The 20,571-nt window shown below is 36.2% G+C and overlaps 1 protein-coding gene across 2 annotated transcripts in view; it reads right to left on the reverse strand.

Moving 5' to 3' along the window:
• LOC150102964 (rho GTPase-activating protein 44-like) overlaps positions 1-20,571 on the reverse strand; it is a 521,092-nt gene that overhangs the window by 365,843 nt on the left and 134,678 nt on the right. For both annotated transcript variants that reach the window (XM_090397793.1, XM_090397795.1), the window contains exon 4: positions 9,226-9,337. In XM_090397793.1, coding sequence (XP_090253919.1) covers positions 9,226-9,337 — 112 coding nt within the window. The remainder of the gene's footprint in view (positions 1-9,225; positions 9,338-20,571) is intronic.

The following is a 20,571-nucleotide window of genomic DNA, read 5'->3' on the forward strand; positions in this document are numbered from 1 at the left end:
TTGTGAATAAACTATGTATGTATGTATGTATGTAACGGTCTGTAATTTAAGGATTGCTTTGGTAATCTTTCTGTTTTCATTCTTTCAATATGTTCCACACATTTATATTTATATTTTTTAATTTTTTCTATTACTGATTCCTGGTTTAATTCTTTCATAATTTCTTCATTTCTTTTCTGATCGAATAGAGTATATTTTGCAGTTTTTCTCATAAACTTCATTTCAGCTGTTATTAATCTTCATTTGCCTTTTTTGTTTTATCGTCCAGATTTCACTCCCATACAACAAGACTGGTAGCAAATGTATTGTATACTTTTAGTCTAGTTTGCTTTTGAACTAGATTAGGTTTAAATACAGAGTTAATTACACCTGTTATTTTCAAATATTTCGCAATTTTTAAGTTTATATCTTATTCATTTTCATATGTAATCATACATCCTAGGTAGTTAAATGAATTCACTTGTTCCAAAATCTTTTATCTATTACTATTTTAGTTCTTATAGGATCTTGTCCCTTAAAATCGTTTTTGATTTTTCTGTTGATATTATCATTCCATAATCTTTGGCTGTCTGATTTAAATTTAAAATATCTTTCTGTAAGTTATAGTCAGAATTTGTAATTATTATTTGGTCATCAGCAAAAAGAAGAGTGTTTAAGTTCACAGTAGGAGAAAGTTTACCTTGATGGAAATTTTTATTCCATTTTATTGTTATTTCATTTAGATAATTAAAAAGAGTTGCTGAAAAGGGATATCCCTGTCAGACCCCTTGATTAATCTCTCTCATACATGATAGTTCATAATTTAATCTTATTTGTATTTGATTATTTTCATATATACTTATGATAGATTTTAGAATATTATTTGGTATTTGTCTTTCTTTTAATATATTAAATGAAATGCTTCTTTTAACTTTGTCAAATGCTTTTTCAATGACAAAAAATGTAATATGTGTTTCTAAATTGTATTCTCTTCTTTTCTCTATTATTAATTTTAGGCAAAAGGCCAGGTCTATACGAGAACATCCTTTTCTAAATCCATTTTGTACTTCTAAAATAAAGTTTTCAGAATATTTTATTAGTTTGTTATTTAAAATTCCGCTATATATTTTGTAACAGGAATTTAGAATATTTATACCTCTATAAGTTTTAGGGTAATCTCTACTACTTTTTAAAGATAGGGATCACTACTGCTTTTTTTTCATTCTATTGGTGGGTTACCTGTTGAAAAGATTTTATTTAAGAATAATAAGAATCTTTCTTTGAACCTTATTCCTGTATATTTATATAATTTTATCTTCTCCAGGTGATTTTCAATTTCTTGTTTCTTTCAGGCTGTTTCTAATTCTGCTTTAGTTATTTCATTTTCATTAAATGTTTGTCAGTTATCTTTTTCAAAATATTTATCTGTTCACAATTCTATATAGAAATTTATAAATTCTTCTAATTTCAATTCAGTGTTTAATTTTATGCTTTCTTTAGTATCTGTACTTAAATGTTTCAAAATCGTATGTACATTGGATATTCTTCTTCTTCAGCTGGTCCCATATATGGGATTGCTGTTTCTGATGAGTCTTCTCCACTGGTTTCTATTGTAGACTGCATCTATGTCCAGGTTTTTCTCCTTCAAATCTTCCTCTACATTATTTTCCATCTCTTCTTTGGTCTTTCTCTTCTTCTTACTCCTTGTATTTCCATCATCATGATACTTCATCCATCATATTTCTTCTTGTATTTCATCTTGCTTCTTGTATTTTGTTTGTAATTGCAGTCACCTTTACAGTACTCCTGATGTGTTCATTCCCCACCTGATCTTTCCTTGTTACTCCACACAGCCATCAAAGCATCCTCGTTCCTGTGCACTAATCTTGCTTTCACTGGACTTCTTCATAGGCAGTGTCTCCATTCCATATGACACTGTAGGTCTCACTACTGTTCTGTATATTTTCCTTTCAATTTCACTGGAATCTTTCTATCACACAAAATTCCTGATATTTCTTACCAATTCTTCCATCTTGCCTGAATGCTGTTATTGACTTCCCTTTCCACTTCACCTTTACTATCCACTACTGAACCCACACATTTGAATTTTTCTACTTTCTTGATGACCTCTCCATTCAACACTATATCTTCTTCAGTGTCAACATTTTGACCACACACATCAGATATTCAGTTTTTCTTCAACTAACTCTCAGCCCTCTTTCTTCTAATACTCATTTCCATCCCATCTTATCAGCATTTGTTGCACTTCCTCTCCTGTTTCCGTGCACAGTACAATATCGTCTGCATATAACATACTCCAAAGTGCTGTCTCTCTGACTTCAAAGGATCTATTACTATATTAAAGGGAAAAGGATTGAGTGCTGATTCCTGATGTAAACTAACTGTTACCTCAAAACTCTCTGATATTCCTAAACAGTTCCTAACTGTTGCTTGAACATTTCTGTACATCTCTGCTACCTTTTTTTAAGGATAGGGATTTATATAAATCATGATCTAAATTAGAAACAAATATGTTCTGTGATTCTCTATGCCTTTTTCTGACTTCTCTTTTAGCAATGGCTCTTATTCTTTTATATTCTATCAGATCTTCTAATCTTTTATTGCTTAACCATTTATGAGATGCTTTTTTTTTCATTTTGATTATTTCTTTGATTGTATCAACCCATATCTTCAGTTTATTCTTTTTATTGAATTTGTTGGTCTTTCCTAAGCCTTCATTTGCTGCTGTATTTAGTATCATTTTTATATTAAGCCATTCTATTTCTATTTTTCATTTAGTTTTATTTTATCTAAATATTGGTTAATTCTTTGTTCATATAGCCAATGTATATTTGTATCATTTAATAATCTAGTTTTATAAACAAATGTTTTAAATTTTCTTTCTGTTCTTGTTATTTGTAGCCATTTAGGTAGTAATCTTAATTTTATTTTAATGAGAAAGTGATTACTACTTATTTCATATCCTCTGTGAACTCTAACATCTAAAGAGAACTTTGATGTCTTTTCATTTAATATAAAGTACCATATATTATCGCGTATAATGTGATCCACGTATAATGCGAACTAGAAATTTTGTTTGAAAACTAGCCCTAAAATGCCACGTCCACATATAATGCGATCTGTTAATCTTGTTCCATAACATTATAAATAATACATATGAATTAACGAAATATTTATTTTAAAACAAAATGTCAAAATACAATACGAATAAACGAAAGAAATATTTATTTTAAAACAAAATGTCAAAATCCTTTAAATTCTTCATCTTTTGAGTCGTCAAATATTTCATTTATAAATTCATCTGTAGGGATTGCGTCATCAGTGTAGCAGGTGTCGTCATCGTCTTCATGCTCTCCAATTTGTTGTGCGTCATCCTTGCTTTCGTATATGACGTGATCTTCGGATCCATCCATTGATGGATGGATCCGAAGATTACTTATTCCACATTTAAGAAATGAGCGTTGAATCGTTTCAGATGGTATCAAATCCATGCTTCTTTAACCCAGCTGGTGACTAGGGTGATCTCAGGCTTCTGAAAATTCCCACCATTTGTCATCTTCACCAAACCAGATCACATCCGTTCTCTCCATTTTTCGCGTAAGTGATCTTTAAATGGCTTATTCAAGCTGACATCAAGCGGCTGCAAAACGGAAGTTAGACCACCCGGTATGACTGCTAGGTCTGTACGTAGCTCACGTGCTTTCTCTTTGCTTGCCTCTGTTAAATGTGCCCGGAACATATCCCAGACTAGCATGCTTTGTTGACGTAACAAGCTACCTAGACGTATGTTCCATACTTGATCCAGCCACAATTGTACACCTTCTTCATCCATCCAACCTTTCTGATTGGCGTGAACAATTACACCTGGGAGAAATTTCATATGCTTCAGAATTTTCTTCCTTTTAAATATCACTGTTGGCTTTAATTTGGTTCCGTCTGCCATGCATGCTAGAATAACGGTAAAATGCGTTTTTTCATGTCCCGTTGTTTTTATGAAGACACCCTTTTCACCAACAGAGTTTACTGTTCGGTTCCCAGGCATATCAAAGTACATGGGCGTCTCATCCATATTGAAAATTTGGGAAAGTTCATATCCGTGACACTTCCGTAATTTTATGATAAATTTATGGAAGGACTGCATGTTTTCTTCAAGCTGCTTTGGTAACTTCTGCGCAATTTTTGTTCGGTGTCATAATATTAATGCTTTGCATTCCATAAATCTGTTACACCACCCAGGCGAAGCAAGAAAAGATGAAATACCTGGTGTGTCCTTGAATTTACCATTCTTGAGTTGTAGAGCTCAAAAATGAATTGCATTTCTTGTTACTATAATGCCATCTTGTCATTGCATCAAAATCCATTCATGTAGCTCTTCGAGTTCTGGAAAGGATGCTACATCTCCACGACGGGCACGTTTCATTTTGGGGATTTTTTCAAGACTGTCTTTTTGCTTACACCAAAGTCTAATATTACTCTCTGCTACACCAAATTCTCTCACAGCAACACTGTTATTATGTTCTTCTGCAAACTGCACGACACGCAATATAAATCCTGCTTCAAAAGATGAACGTTTACGTTTCTGTTGGCTCATTTTCAGGCTAGGTTTGTTTAATGAATAATATTTAAAATGAACTGTGGTTAAACCGATATACCTAACTGTGCTCTATCTATCTCAATGTGCACTATCATTCGGCGACGTAGAGTGCATGCGCAGATACGATGCGCGCTCGGTCGCCGAATGCGAGTGGGTCGAGTAGATTTTGTTGCATAGGCATTGGGTAGTATATATTGTGTGTGCAAGTCTAATAAGATGTTATATTTTTTTAGGAACCGCATATAATGCGAACCCCTAACTTTAAGTAGTATTTTTTACCATAAATTTTTCGCATTATACGTGATAATATTGATAATCTAATATTGATTTCCATCCTCTTGCTGCCCGAGTATATTTATGTATGTCTTTATGTTTATAGAAGAATTCATTATTTTAAGGTTATTATAATCTACAAAGCCAATCAACAAATGCAAAATGATCACTTAGTAACTCAACTATTTGATTTGCTTCTGTTACTTCCCTACCAGTAACACTTTTTAAAGTCAACCTTCCATAGATATTCTTCCTTGAAAGTTTATTTTTCACTTGGTTAGACTATAATAAATTTAGTTTAATCCTTTATCCAAGTGTGAGCAAACAAAGTTTGCACTTGAAAGTGTCTTCAGGACTGGGGTAAGGTAGTACAACATCGGGCAACTCGTTGCAAAGGTGGAGCAAGCTAACATCACTCCTATCTCAGTATCTCCCATAATGCAAAACACATCTCCATGCGGATATGTACAGGGATGTCCCAAAATTCACGCAAGATTTAAATTTAGCGCCATTTGTGCAGTAAAGTGTTGCCGATGAGAAAAAAAAGACAGCGTGACAGCTGACAGTTCAGGGTTATTAAAAATGACCACACACAGCGAAGAGAGTTCGTTGAATGGATTATGGAACAACAACAAGTGGATGCTTATTTTTCGAACAAAATCATCTTCAGCGAAGAGGCTCATTTTTATCTTGATGGCTTCGTTAATCGACAAAATTGTCGCATTTGGGGTTTAGAAAATCCACGAGTGATTGTTGAGAAACAAATGCATCCACAACGTGTCACTGTTTGGTGCGGATTTTGGGCTGGAGGTATCATTGGTCCATTCTTCTTCGAAAATGCGACTGGTAAGGCAATAACAGTTAATGGTGCTCGCTATCGTGACATGATAATCCAGTTTTTTGTGCCTAAATTGCAAGATATGGATGTGGATGACATGTGGTTTCAACAAGACGGTGTCACATGCCATACAGCCCGAGAAACAATTCAATTACTGCATGAGTCATTTTCTAGTTGTGTAATTTCCCGTTTTGGTGATCAGAATTGGCTGTCCAGATCATGTGACTTAATGCCGTTGGACTTTTTTCTTTGGGGTTTTTTGAAGTCTAAGGTTTATGCCAACAAGCCCACGACCACCCATGCCTTGAAGGAGGAAATTGAGCTCTGTATCAACGAAATTCAGCCACATTTATGCAAAATGGTCATGGAAAATTTCGACAAAAGAGTGCGTATGTGCCAGCAAAGCCGTGGAGGCCATTTACCCGATATGCTATTCCATGCATAACCCTATACTGTATACTTTATGAATCAATAAGAAATTACAATTTTTAATTAAAAACCTGTGTTTTCTATCAAAATTACTTCTTGCATGAATTTTGGGACACCCTGTATAATGTTATACATTAAGGGAAGGGCCATTACAGACTAGTTTCGACCTTTATTGAGGTTTCTTCAGTGGGAGCCAGGCCCAAGTGGAGATACCAGGCAGAAGCATTAGCAAGGTCATCTCTACCTATAGGAGTTGCCAAACAGTGTGCCACCTTTTTATTAAATTACTCCGGATTTAGAGAAAGATGTTGAAAGTTTATTTTTCACTTGGTTAGACAATAATAAATTTAGTTTAATCCTTTATCCAAGTGTGAGCAAACAAAGTTTGCACCTGAAAGTATCTTCAGGACTGGGGTAAGGTAGTACAACATCGGGACAACTCGTTGCAAAGGTGGACCAAGCTAACATCACTCCTATCTCAGTATCTCCCATAATGCAAAACACATCTCCTTGCAGATATGTATACTGTTATGCATTAAGGGAAGGGAATATTCTTCCTTTTACTTGCCACATGGCAAAAGAACTCCTTAGGATTTCTTTTGGACTCATCAGCTAGCTACTTCTCTTAATTAGTTTAGGTCTTCTTTACCACAGAGGTCACCCTCCTTGCCTAGACCTTGTGCTGCTCATGGGTATGCTAATCACATTTTCTTTATACAGTAAGGTGCAAAATAAAAAAAAAAAAGAGCAATACTGAATACCTGCATCTATTTCACCTATCTCTAGACTCACATTCTCCTAGAGTCCACTTCACAATATGCTGCTGTCTGTCTATATGTCTGGTGTCTGTCAGTCAGCCACCTCTATCTATGCTATTAGCTTCATATCCATTCCCATTTGCTCTAACTTTTCAAATAGCTTTCCATGTGATATTTTGTCAAATGGCTAGGCTAGTCAAATAAAAATGATTATGTAATATTAGCAGCAGAATTCAATGCAAGAATTGGAAACACGGAATTAATAATAATATTCGAATATATGAGAACATACTCTAATTAGGAATGGTAAAAAATTGACCGGCTTTGTAGATTATAATAACCTTAAAATAATGAATTCTTCAATAAACATAAAGAAAGATGATAGTTGGCTGTGATATTCCAAAGCTGAATGTGTTACTGACTAATGAGAAACTAGAGATAGAAGAATTACAGGTGCTTTGTATATTACAGAACCTTAATGCTAAGACTACCACAGAGTTAGATGGCACATTGACAGATGTGTTATGAGAATGCGCAAGAGTATTGGCACCTCCTTTGGCCAAGCTGTTTAATTTAAGCATAGGTTCTGGTAAAGTTCTGAAAGAGTGGAAAGAGAGGAAAATAATTCCACTGCATAAGAAAAGCTCCAAGATAGAAGTAGCAAATTATAGGCCAATAAGTATATTAGGAGTGGTTGTTAGAGTTTTGGAGAAATATATAAAAATTAGAATTCAGGACTGGGTGAACAGAAATACGAGGGTGGTGTGAAAAGTTCTCGGCCTTGACCATAGATGGCAACACTATCAGCAAGATTTTTTTCTAAGTTGGTACATCTGTCATAAGCATCCATGTGAAATTCCAAGTCATTCTATTAAATAGTTTGTTTTATACAGAAGCAAAAGTGCTGTTTATTTCCCCTTGAAACGGATAAAATTGAGTATCGTGCAGTTATAAAATTCTTTGTAAAAGAAGGTTTAATGCCAAAAGAAATTCATCCGAAGTTCATAAAAGTTTATGGGACATTTGACTATTTATACATGGCTGTACCAGCCTTGAAGATGATCCATGTGAAGGATGACCAAAAAGTGTAACAACACCAGAAATCATTGATCAAGTGCACGATATGGTAATGGATGACCGGCGAGTCAACGCACATGAAATTGCTGAGACTATAGGCCATTTCAAAAGAACATGTAGGATATATATTGCATGAAGAATTGCTTAAGTTACACTTGCTCACAGCAGATCAAAAACACACTTGCATGAAAATCTCTGAACAGTGCTTGGAGCGTTTTAACAAAAATAAAACTGATTTTGTGCATCAATTTATTACTATGGATGAGACTGGATTCATCATTGCACACCAGAATCCAAACAGCAGTCAAAACAGTGGACAGAAGCCGGTTGTTCAGTGCCAAAGACGACAAAGTCAGTTCCATCAGCAGGAAAGGTCATGGCATCAGAGTTTTGGGATGCTAAAGGCATTTTGTTCATTAATTATCTTGAAAAGGATAAAACAATGACCGTGGAAGATTTTTCTGATCTTTTAACCAAACTAGATGAAAAAATTCATGAGAAAAGACCTGGTTTGCAGGAAAAAAAAATCATCTTTCATCAGGACAACGCACCTGCCCACAAAGCTGTTTTTGCAATGGGAAAATTAAGGGATCTGCAGTATGGGATCTCCACCCTATTCCCCAGATTTGGCTCCCTCTGACTTTTATCCCTTCCCAAAACTAAAACTCTTCCTCACTGGTCAGCGTTTTTCTTCAAATCGAAAGGAGAATACAGGGGGGTCATCACTGGAAATTGTGTAAGTGTGGTTGACAAGGATGTTAGACTAGATTTTTTTTTTGATTGGAAGGTGGTGAAGGTGTGGAATACATTGTGAGAGGTGGTTGTGCATACTTTGTCTGTGAATGAGTTTAATTACGATTGGTACTATGTGAATAATGGTTAGTGTGCCAATGTAGTTTTTCCCATGATGAGTCTTCTGACTCCAAAGAGACACCATTATAATAATAATAATAATAATAGTAATAAAGGTTAGTATGGGTCTCCGTGATGAGTTTTCTCACGCCATGGGGATACCCATACAACAACAACAATAATAATAATAATAAAATGCTGACAGGAAGCAGGTAAAAACATTTTGTAGGTGAGAGTCACCTAAATAAAACAATAAAATAAAATATAGCACTATTATAGTATCCAGTGCACATCCAGAAATGATAACAGTATATAATTCCATGTTTTATTAGTTTTTATTACTTCCTATCTAGAATATAGTATTTAACTCTACAAAATAGTATATTTAAAATGAGATTACTTACTTTTAAAATTGTTTGCAATGGTTCTAGTATAATTTCTTCAATTTCTGTTTTAAATTCCAACTGTTTAGCTGCTAGTAATGTTTGCATTTTGGCACATTCTAGAAATGTGGCACTATGAAAACAAATTATAAAACTATTTCAAAATTAAATGAAAAGTGTAAAATGAGCAAAAATTTTAAACTTATCTTTCAAATTTATATATACACTATCTACCAATAACTGTCCAGGCACTTCAGCAATTTACAATTGATACAGCAAGTGAACTCTAATACTAGGTATGTCCATCTTTGGCTTTGATCACTTCCTGCACTGTTTGAGGGAGGCTTTCCACCAATGTGCAGTAGACATCAAGTGGAATTTGTCTCCATTCCTCCATCAAAGCAGCAGTGAGTTCAGCAAAATATTGAGGACATGCTGCTCTGTACCTCAATCGCTGCTCCAATTTGTCCCACAGGTGTTCGATGTGGTTGACGTCAGGACTCTGAGCAGACTAGGGTAGTCATTTAACACCCATCTTTTCATAACAGATGAAGCTTTGTGGCATGGGGCATTGTCGATTTGATAGTAACACAGGTCCGTTCCATAAAAACTCCACAGTGTGGGCAGCACCTGATTATCCACGCTACCTTCATGGAACTACTGACAACAACCAGTGGTCTCACTCCAAACCAGCTGAATGCACCCCACACCATTACTTCTCCACAACCAAACTTTACTGTGGGTGCAACACACTGTGGTAACAAGCGTTCACCAGGCTGCCTCCACACCCTAACAGACTGGAAACAGGTGAACCTTGATTCGTCACTCTAGAGTATACAGTTTTCCATTGATCAATTGTTCACTTCACATGCTCTTTGCACCAGGCCAGACGAGCCGCCTTATTCATTGTTGTGATGTTTAGCTTGCATGCCATTGCTCTTCTGTGGAAACCCAGTAAATTAAGTTATTTTTGTACAGTATTGGTGCTTACCATGGTGTTACTGGTGCTCTGGAACTCATCATGGATGGTTTGTGCTGATTGCAGCCAGTTTTTGCATGCCACCTGTTTTAACATCCTCCTGTCCTTGTCAGTCATTTCTGGCAAATGCTCTGGGTATTTTCCTGCACTAATGATACCAGAACATCTCCATTTGTTGATCACATTACGAACCGTTGATTCTGGATGCTCCAGTTGGGTGGAAATGGCACATATCGACATGCCACTAATGTGACAGCCAACGATGACACCTCTCACAAAGTCAGAGTTCACATCGTGTTGCCATACTACCTATATTCAACTGCTATGATAAAATACTGCTTCCTGCTATCTGTACACTGGTTTTTATGTTACTAACAAACCTGGAATGTTCCATAATTTCAAATAACAGAGGTGTCCAGACAATTATTGGTAGAGAGAGAGAGTGTGTGTGTGTGTGTGTGTGTGTTTCAAATAGATTTTATGGGGTAAGGAATTCCTTAAGGAACTCTTAAGAATTCAAACAATAAATCTAATTTTTACTGTGATGACATTCTGCTATAGATTGTAACAGATTTTTTCTGATGATATTCTATCCTGATGCTAACATTCTGTTAATAGCATATATACAGATAATAATGCACCCCTCCTTAGGATAACTGGACTCACATCTCTTCCCTTCAGGAAAATCCTCTGTATGCCACTAATTTAAGTATTGAATTACCAAGCAACAGTTTCAGGTTCTAAAGGGTGGTGACTGCATAATACTATGAAGGCTTTGACTTCATGGTATATAACATACAGCATCTTCCACTGGAATACGAATCTTACTTTCTTATGGTAGAACCTATTATCGCAAAAGTAAATCTTTTGTGATAATAGGTTCACAGGTGATAGGTAGCAGTCCTATCACCACAATAAGAACTCTGTAGACTAGCAACCTACAAGTTTCTGAAATTTTGAATATTGTTTTCAAGTCAGATAAATGTAGAAATCAGACTAATTCCATGATGACAACTGAAGCTCAGAAAATTAGGACATGAATTGGCAATAAATGATGGAGACACTATCAAACAATAAAATTAGCACAACTAGGAAAGGAGATGGGAAAATACAACAATGAATTATTGGTGGATTAGTGAAGTATGATGAAATGGCACTGATAGAATAAACTGTCCCAGTGGGAATTGTGTTTCTCTAATCAGGGATGCCTAATATAACCAATCCTCATCAACATAGAATTGGAATCCTCATTTAGTCAAACAATTTTCAAACAAATAGTCAAACTAGAGCAGATGGGGTTGGATATTAGATTGGTGCATTGAATTGGAGACCGGCTATCTGATAGGTATCAACAAGTTGTGTATGGGGGAGCGATATCCAGGAAAAGGAAAGTCACTAGTGGAGTGCCTCAGGGGCCTGTTTTAGGTCCATTGCTGTTTAACTTCAATATTAATGATATAGGTGAAGATTTGGATGGAGATATTCAGTTGTTTGCAGATGATGCAAAGTTGGGATGAACCATGAAGTGTAGTGAAGATGTTGTGGCCTTACAGGAAGACTTGAATAGATTGAGTGATTGGGCACGGAAATGGGGATGTGAGTTCAATGTTGCAAAATGTAAGGTATTAAAATTTGGAAAACAAAGATGGGATGCAGAATTTATGCTTGGTGAGAATATATTGTTGGAGGTAGAGGAAATAAGAGATCTGGGGGTGATAGTGGATAAGGATCTAAAATTTGGTGGACACATCGCCAAAATTGTGAAGACAACACAAAGGCTTCTGGGAATGATGCGGAGGACACTGACGTGTAGAAGTAGGGAGATTCTTGTTCCGTTGTATAAGACTTTGATAAGGCCACACATGGACTATTGTGCCCAGATTTGGTCACCGGGTTTTCAGAAGGATGAAGAGATGTTGGAAAGGGTCCAAAGGCAACTGACTAAGGTAGTTTTTGACCTCTGGAATGTCGAGTATGAGGAAACATTGAGAAGATGTAATTTGCAGAGTCTGGTGGACAGGAGGAAGAGGGGAGATATGATTGAGACCTATAAGTTGGTAAGGGGTTGTTGTCATCCCTGGAAACTGTATAAAGAGGAGTAGAGGAGTGAGAGGCAGGTTTTTTTCGTGCAGAGTTGTGAATGATTGGAATGCCTTGCCTGAGAATGTGGTGTCTGCAAAGAGTTTGAATGTTTAAAACATGGTATGATGAGCTGTGTGTGTGATAAAAGGACCTCCCAGATGAGTCTTTGACTCCCTGAGGTCTTGGGGTGGTAATAATAATAATAATAATAATAGTAATAATAATTTGGATGGGAACTTCCAGAATTAATAACATTAAATTGTAAAACTAAATCTGGAAGGCTAAGAGTTATCCAGTGCTATTATTATTATTATTGTTATTATTATTATTAAGAGAGAACACTATGTAGACGGATGGATGCATGCACACTGTTATCGCTGCTGCTGTTTTTATAGGTTTAAAGTGGTTTAAACTCATGTTTTCAATTTGAAAGTAATGCTATTTAATTCTACTAGTCACACTGAAACACTGAAGACAGGGACGTTTAAATCATCAAAATCGGCTAAGTAATATCCAAATTTTGTGTGCTGAAAGTCACAGATTGAACTGTTGTCAGCAACCAACAGAGATCAAAGGATGTCGTCATGTTAAAGGTCGCACGACAGTCGCTAAAGGGAAGAAAGTCCAAAGGTCATCAAAACAGTGAAGGTCAAGCACAATGAGCTGTAATAAGTGCAATAAGCCATTAAGCAACAAAGGGGATGGGCTGCATTGTTCTGGATGTGGCCGAAGACAACACTACCAATGCTCTGGGATCTCAGAAAGCATGTGGAAAGCAAAAAGAACCGCAAAACGGACCAAATAGCGCTGTCTTCAATGCCGTGAGAAAATGAAGACCAAAGAACAGACACCAAAGAAAAGCAACGACGCACATCAAAGTCCCATCCTGATCCTAAAATTACAGACAACTTAGATTCATTCAAACTTATGGTTAAAGATTTGCAAAATTAACACATGGAAAAAATTTACAAAAAATTCAAGGAGTATGAACATTACATACAGTGCAATAACATGACCGTTGAAGAAATAAAGACACAATTAATGGTAGCAATAGAAACTAAGAAACACTCAACCACGAAAATGAAGAATTGCGGAAAGAGGTAAACATACTCAAGTCAAATGGAGCACATGTTACGAAAAGAAAGAAAAAAAGAACTTCAAATTGAGGGAATACCAAAAGAAAAGATAGAAGATTTAAGCAATAGTGTAACTGATAGGCAGCAAAATTGGCATTCAGTCGTAACAACAGACATTGCCTCTATTAACCGAGGCCCACAAAAAAACAAAGAGAGACCACCACCAATCATCGCTCGTTTTACCAAAAGAAGTCTGAGAGACTCCATTCTTGCAGCAAGCAAGAAACCAGGGCTGACAACATCAATCCTAACTGAAAGAAACTCCCAACACTCATCTATATATATATCTGAGCACCAGACTCCATACTTTAAAAATCTTTTATACCAAGCAAGGAAGACAAAAGCAAAGAAAAACTACAAGTTCCTGTGGACTAAGGATTCACAGATATTTATGAGAAAGAATGAAAACGCTCGAGTTTATATGACTGCAAGAGAATCCGACCTACACAGTCTACCAATATAAACACTAACTCTTCACATCCTTAAGAACAAGATTAGAAATCACTTAAAAACTATATAATGGGCATCTCAAATATAGGCGAACATATCCTGTCAGACAATATAAACTTCAAGGTCTTTGACTATTTTGAAGAAATGGTCAGACAACATTTCCACCAATACTGATTCACTATCATACACACAAACATAAGTATAAAAAAACACTGGCTTACAGTGATAACATTGCTCAACTACACCTTGACAAACATAAATGCGCTAATACTGACTGAAATTGCAATAAACGACACAAAATTTTACGCATACAACATTAATAGCATTATTTCACAACAACTAAAAACTGCAATAATTATGCCAATTTACAAACATGGTAAAAGAAACGATCAGAACTATAGACAATAGTACCCTACCAGTAATTTCCAAAAATTCTACAAAAAATAACACACACACACCCGACTACAGAACTATTTACAGAAGTACAACATCATCTCACAAAACCAATACAGCTTTCAAAAAACAAAAAGCACCATCACTTTATTAGAAGACATCGCTGACGCAATAAACAAAACTCTCGATAAAAACAAGTATGCCATCCTTATACTGCTTGTATAAGGACGGCATACTTGTTTTTGTTCCTGAGATAGTTCCTGAACATGACATACTACTCACCAAACTATACTCAATAGGTATAAGAGATTCAGGAACTATCTCTCAAACAGAACACAAGTAACAAAAATAGGTATGTGTCACAGCCGGGGTATACAAATAAAACACAGTATCCCTCAAGGTGCCATATTATCATTCACTCTATTCAACATATACATTAACGGTGTTCATAACATGGCCATAAGAAGTCAAATATTTCAGTATGCAGATGACACTGCACTACTAGCAATCCACACAGACATCAACACAGTTCTCTCCAAAGCATAACAAGACCTAAATGAAATCACAACATACTTCTACCAAAAAGCAATTGTAATCAATGGCACTAAACCACAGATGTTAATAATACACAACTCACGAATCATGCGCCCCACACCACTATCGATGTACTGTCACACATACCGCTGCATTAACAACAAAAAAACCTGCTAATGTCCCGAAATCAAACCTGTAACACATGCAAAATATCATGGTCTTTACATAGATTGCCACCTTATATGGATAAAACATATAGAATACCTACATACCAAACTTTGCATCATTGCAACAAAACTCTTTCAAGTAAAAGACATTATTCCATCTAACATAAAAAAACTCCTATATCACGGTATCTGCGAATCCCTACTTAGATACAGTATAACAGTCTATTGTTATACCCTGATAAGTTAGAATATTAAAATTCATCTTATTGTTGTCTAACAGAGCTGACACCCAATAAGAAACATAAATATATGCTTGGTATCTAGGTATGAGTAGTTCTGAATACATTAATAAGAAAAGAAAAGAAATGTAAAGTAATGAGATATTATTTACTTGGTATAAAAGAAAAGAATATGTAAGAAAAGTGTGCCAATATTATGTGTATAATTTAATACTGAATTAAGGTCGACATTATCTTTAATCTTTATTGTGATAATACGTGCAAGAACCAAACCAACATAATCCAGGTAAACGTAAGCTCGAAGTTCGGGGGCAAAGCAGACATTGCCCCAAGCAGTCTTGTGCTCAAGGAATGTGATTAAAAGTGGCAGGAGACAATCGGACAATACAAGGTCAGATACACATGACGACGAATTCTACGTGCGTGTGAATGGCCAAAGTTACGGTGATGGCCATTAGGGAGGAAGTATAAAAGGTTAGAACCCCCCCCCCCCTTCCTCTCTTGTTTTCTTAGTCTCACCTCGTGGTTGATCGGGGCTCTGGGTGTGAGGTCCATTGCTGGCATGCGATCGGATGGTTTTCAGTGGAAAATCTAATCCCGAGATACTGCAGCAGGCTATGCCGCACGGAACGTACGTGTCCGGAATGCTGTGATAATAGAGGTCAAGGAAATGATCGCGTTCAACTATCGACATTCGGAAAAAGAGTAACAAAAGAGTATAGATAAGTAGACAATTTATATTAATATATTATAAATATTTATAAATATTATAATATTTATAAATTAATACAATTTATTCTTTGATATATGTGTGAATCCAGAAATTAATATTGTGTAAAACTTTAATGACAAGAGACTCAGGGATAGCAACTAAAAGAGACTACATGAGAAAAGACTTGTTTGTTGTAGAAGATTATGAAAGGACAGGCACTGTATGAATCTGAATATTATGTATAATGAAGAATGCTTAACAGGATCTGATCTATAAAGTAAAAGTTGACTGAGATTGTTAAGACTAAGATCATAGTGTAAGAAATATGTTTTGTATAGAGCAACTTTGGTTGACTGAAATTTGGTGGGGTTGTCTGTATAAGGTATGAGTTATCAGATATGATTTATTCCTTAGCTAGATTTTGAATCAAAACCTTTTTACTTGTATTATTAGTAGTATGTACATTATGCTTAATAAACCTCGCTATTCTTTAACCAAATTTGTCTCTTTATGGAATTCGATGCACCACTTGTAAAATTAGTTGAGAATCTGGGCGGGAGATTTTTAGAAAATAATTCACGGTCACGATTGAAAATCTTGTGTTATCTTTGTTCACTTCTTGCCAACTTCTTGATTTAACATTCTAATTAATCTAAAGGTCCTAAGTGGCGCAGCAGAAATAAATAAATTTTCTTAGGACTTAACGAGAAGTTGGTAACGAAGAGTCCGCCACATAGGTTTTGGCTCGACCCTCGGGCTATTCCTTTGTGACCCAGAGATACCACGTGCCACACACATAGGCAAGACTTTAAAGAAACTCATAAAGCATAAGATTAAAACAAATGGGACACAACACTATGCAAACACATCAAAAGCCATCTAACAAAATTAGAAATATTACATAGGAAAATTGTGTCAACAGTGACACCTTATACAGAATAGCATATATCCGACTAGCATATGGCGATACATAGAATCCTGAGCATTAAAAATCTGAAACACTACATAATATTACTAAGGAATTACTTCAACATCAACTATCGAAACAAAGGAATTACTTCAACATCACCTATCGAAACAACAGAGACGCATATCGTATAACACAACCCACAACAACTCTCTATATCCCTACACCCTTCAATAACTCACACGGTTCTTTTGTGAGATCACATCAGATACCTAAGCAACTCAAAAACCAGACAACTACAGAACATTAAAACATGAACTCTGGAAAATATACCAACAAAGTCAATATAACATTAACACTAATATACACATCACAAATCACCAGCATCCAATGCCTAAATCCCATCCATAAACAGTAACAACAACATAAATAGTGAAGGCTAATCCTACTCTCTTCATAAAAGCTAACTCAAGCTTCGAAGTAGATGAGATTAATCCGCCTCATTCATCTACATGTAATCCTCATAATCAAAGACTGTAAATAATGTAACAAAATAGTCAGTATGGTGTATAATAATAATGAAGATACTAAACTCATCTCATCTTCCTTTACCTCTTTTACCTTATGGGGTTGAGGGTTTATTAATCATTGGACCTCAAACCGTTCACAGGATAAGGTGGACAGCCCTATGCCTTGGTGTATCCTATGTCCTGTAGTGTTGAATTTTCAAGGCCGGTTTGCCTGCCTTGATACTAATATAGAAATAAATAAATAAAGTATTGGGCTGGCAAATAAGTTCATTTGGTTTTTCAGAGTGGAATGAAACACATTTTATTTAATATATATAATACATACTAGTCAGTTATATATTGACCCTCTTTATCAATGACCTCTTGTCATCTGTCCACCAACTTCATTATGCCATGTTCATAAAACTCCTGAGGTTAACTGGCGAAAAACTGATCCAGGTGTCTTGTGACAGCCTCCTCATTAGCGAAGGTTTTCCCGTTCAGAGAATTCTGCAACGATTGGAATAAGTGGTAATCAGAAGGTGCCAGGTCCGGTGAATACAGATGCGTCAAAACATCCCAGTCAAGACGTAACAATTTACTTCAGGTTGTTAATGATGTGTGGGGTCGGCATTGTCGTGGTGAAAGCCAACTCCTTTCCGATTTGCCAATTCAGGACGTTTTGTGATAATTGCACAGGCCAGTCGCGTTAACTGTGAGCAATAGACAGTTGAATCAATTGTTCTGCCTGATGGTAACACCTTGTAGTGGACAACACCTTTATAATCCCACTACACAGACGGCATGATCTTCTTTGGGTGCAATCCCACTTTCGAGGTTGTTTGCGGCAGTTCGCTCTTGTGCCCTCATGATCTTTTACGCACCATGTTATCTTACGTTTTGAAACATATATCAGCTTGTGCAAATGGTTTTCAACACTTGTATGGGATATGTTCAGTACTGCAGCAATCTCCTGCACTGATTGTGACAGATTTTTGTCGACGATATCATTTACAACACTTGAATCAACCTCGGTCAGGCAAACGGCGAAAGACGCATGACTGACGTCGAAATCTTCAGAACGGAATTTGGCAAACCACTAATTTTGGCATACACGTTCTGTTAAGGCACCATCCCCATATACGCTGCATATTTTTTTATGGTCTTCTGCAGCTCGTTTGCCTTTTTTGAAATAAAAAAGCAAAATATGCAGGTAATGCATGTTATTTCCTTCCATTTCTAAAAATATGTTACACACATGCAACTGAAGTAGGCCAAATGAGAATTCACTGAAAGGTTATGTGAAATGTCGGCTTTCAATTGCGCAATAGCGTTGTGTGGTAGCACAAACAATAGCGACAGGTGAAGCGGCGTAAACTTGTACTAACGCATAAACCGAACGAACTTATCTGCCAATCCAATATATGAATTTGTATCCAAATAAAAAAACATTAAAAAGAAATAATGTGCCTTAAATTGCATACAGAACATGCATTAATTGTAAATATGTAAATACTCTGTACGATGAAAATAGAAAAATTGTTATTTTATAAATAATGTGTAAACATGCAAAAAAATGTCTGTAATAATCATCAGTGTTAATATTATAATAATATATGTTGTAACAATTATTATTATTTAAAAAATACTATGTACGTGCACGTATCTGTTATGAACGTATTCGTGTAATCTATTATAAATAGTAAATACAGGTGTCCCTTACTTAACGCAGTTTTGTTTAACGCAGGATTTGATTAACACGGTTAAATTAATTGCGGCAATCCCTTGATATACGCGGCAAGAGTTTTGATTAACGTGCCTTTAACCCTGTGGAGATCGCACCTGATCTGACAGATACATGCTTAATATAAATATTCTTACACAATTCAGTGATTAGCTTGGAGATCATGAGTAGCTGTGCATTCATATGTTACGAGTGATATTCCGCACTGTTTTTTGCTGTCATTTTGGTTTAACACATGTTATGTAAAGGTTTGTGATATTTGACAGTACATTGTATCTGAGAGATACCACGACCTCCGATGTCAGTATAGTATGGTTTAGTTGTTTTGTTTATTCTTTGTTCAACAATAATAAATTTAGTTTAATCCTTTATCCAAGTGTGTGCAAACAAAGTTTGCACCTGAAAGTATCTTCAGGACTGGAATAAAGTGGTACAACACCGGGCAACTCCTTGCAAAGGTGGAGCAAGCTACCAACACTCCTATCTCAGTATCTCCAATAATGCAAAACACATCTCCTTGCAGATATGTATAATGTTATGCATTAAGGGAAGGGTCACTACCCAGACTAGTTTCGACCTTTATTGAGGTCTCTTCAGTGGGAGCCAGGTCCAAGTAGAGATACCAGGCAGAAACATTAGCAAGGTCATCTCCTCCTATAGGAGCTGCAAAATGGTGTGCCACCTTTTTATTAAATTACTCTGGATTTAGAGAAAGATTATTATTATTATTATTGTTCCGGGCAACTCCAAGGAGTCGACAGACTCATCGAGGGAGGCCCTAACATCATGTCAAGAACAACTATTCGACATTGACACAGTATCTATCATACCTTGCCTTGAACTCATTCACAGTCGTAGCACCCACAACAGACTCTGGAAGCTTATTCCACTCATTCACCACTCTCCAAGTAAAAAACCTAGCTCTAACACCCTTGTCAACCACGCTCTTGCCCAGCTTCCATGCATGGCCTCTAGTCCTCCCACCACCAGTCATATTTTCAAAAATATCTTCTGGATCAATCTTATAGAAACCCTTCAGTAATTTGAATGTCTCAATCATATCACCCCTCCTTCACCTATCGTCCAATCTGCAACCCACAAATCTTCAACCTATTCTCATAAGGTTCATTCCACAGACCTGCTATCATCTTGGTCACTCGTCTCTGAATCCTCTCCACTTCCTCCCCATCATGAAGAAACCCTGGTGCCCATAACTGGGCACAGTAGTCCAGATGGGGTCTTATCAAGGCTCGATACAGAGGAACAACAACTTGTTTGTCTCTGCATGTTAAAATATTTTTCAGAAGCCAAGTGATTTGATGAGCTGATTTAGTCACTTTTGCAATGTGTCCCCTAAACTTCAATTCCCTATCCACCAACACTCCCAAATCCCTGGCCTCATCAATCTCCTAGAGTACGGTTCCACCAATGCGATATACTGCTGCTATTCTTTTTAACCCAAAGTGCATAACCTTACACTTTGCCACATTAAATTGACATCCATTTTTCCTAGCC

The sequence above is a fragment of the Typopeltis vanoorti genome, chromosome 9, assembly GCF_054136105.1.
Source record: "Typopeltis vanoorti isolate ZY-2024b chromosome 9, IOZ_Tvanoo_1.0, whole genome shotgun sequence".
NCBI lineage: Eukaryota > Metazoa > Arthropoda > Arachnida > Uropygi > Thelyphonidae > Typopeltis > Typopeltis vanoorti.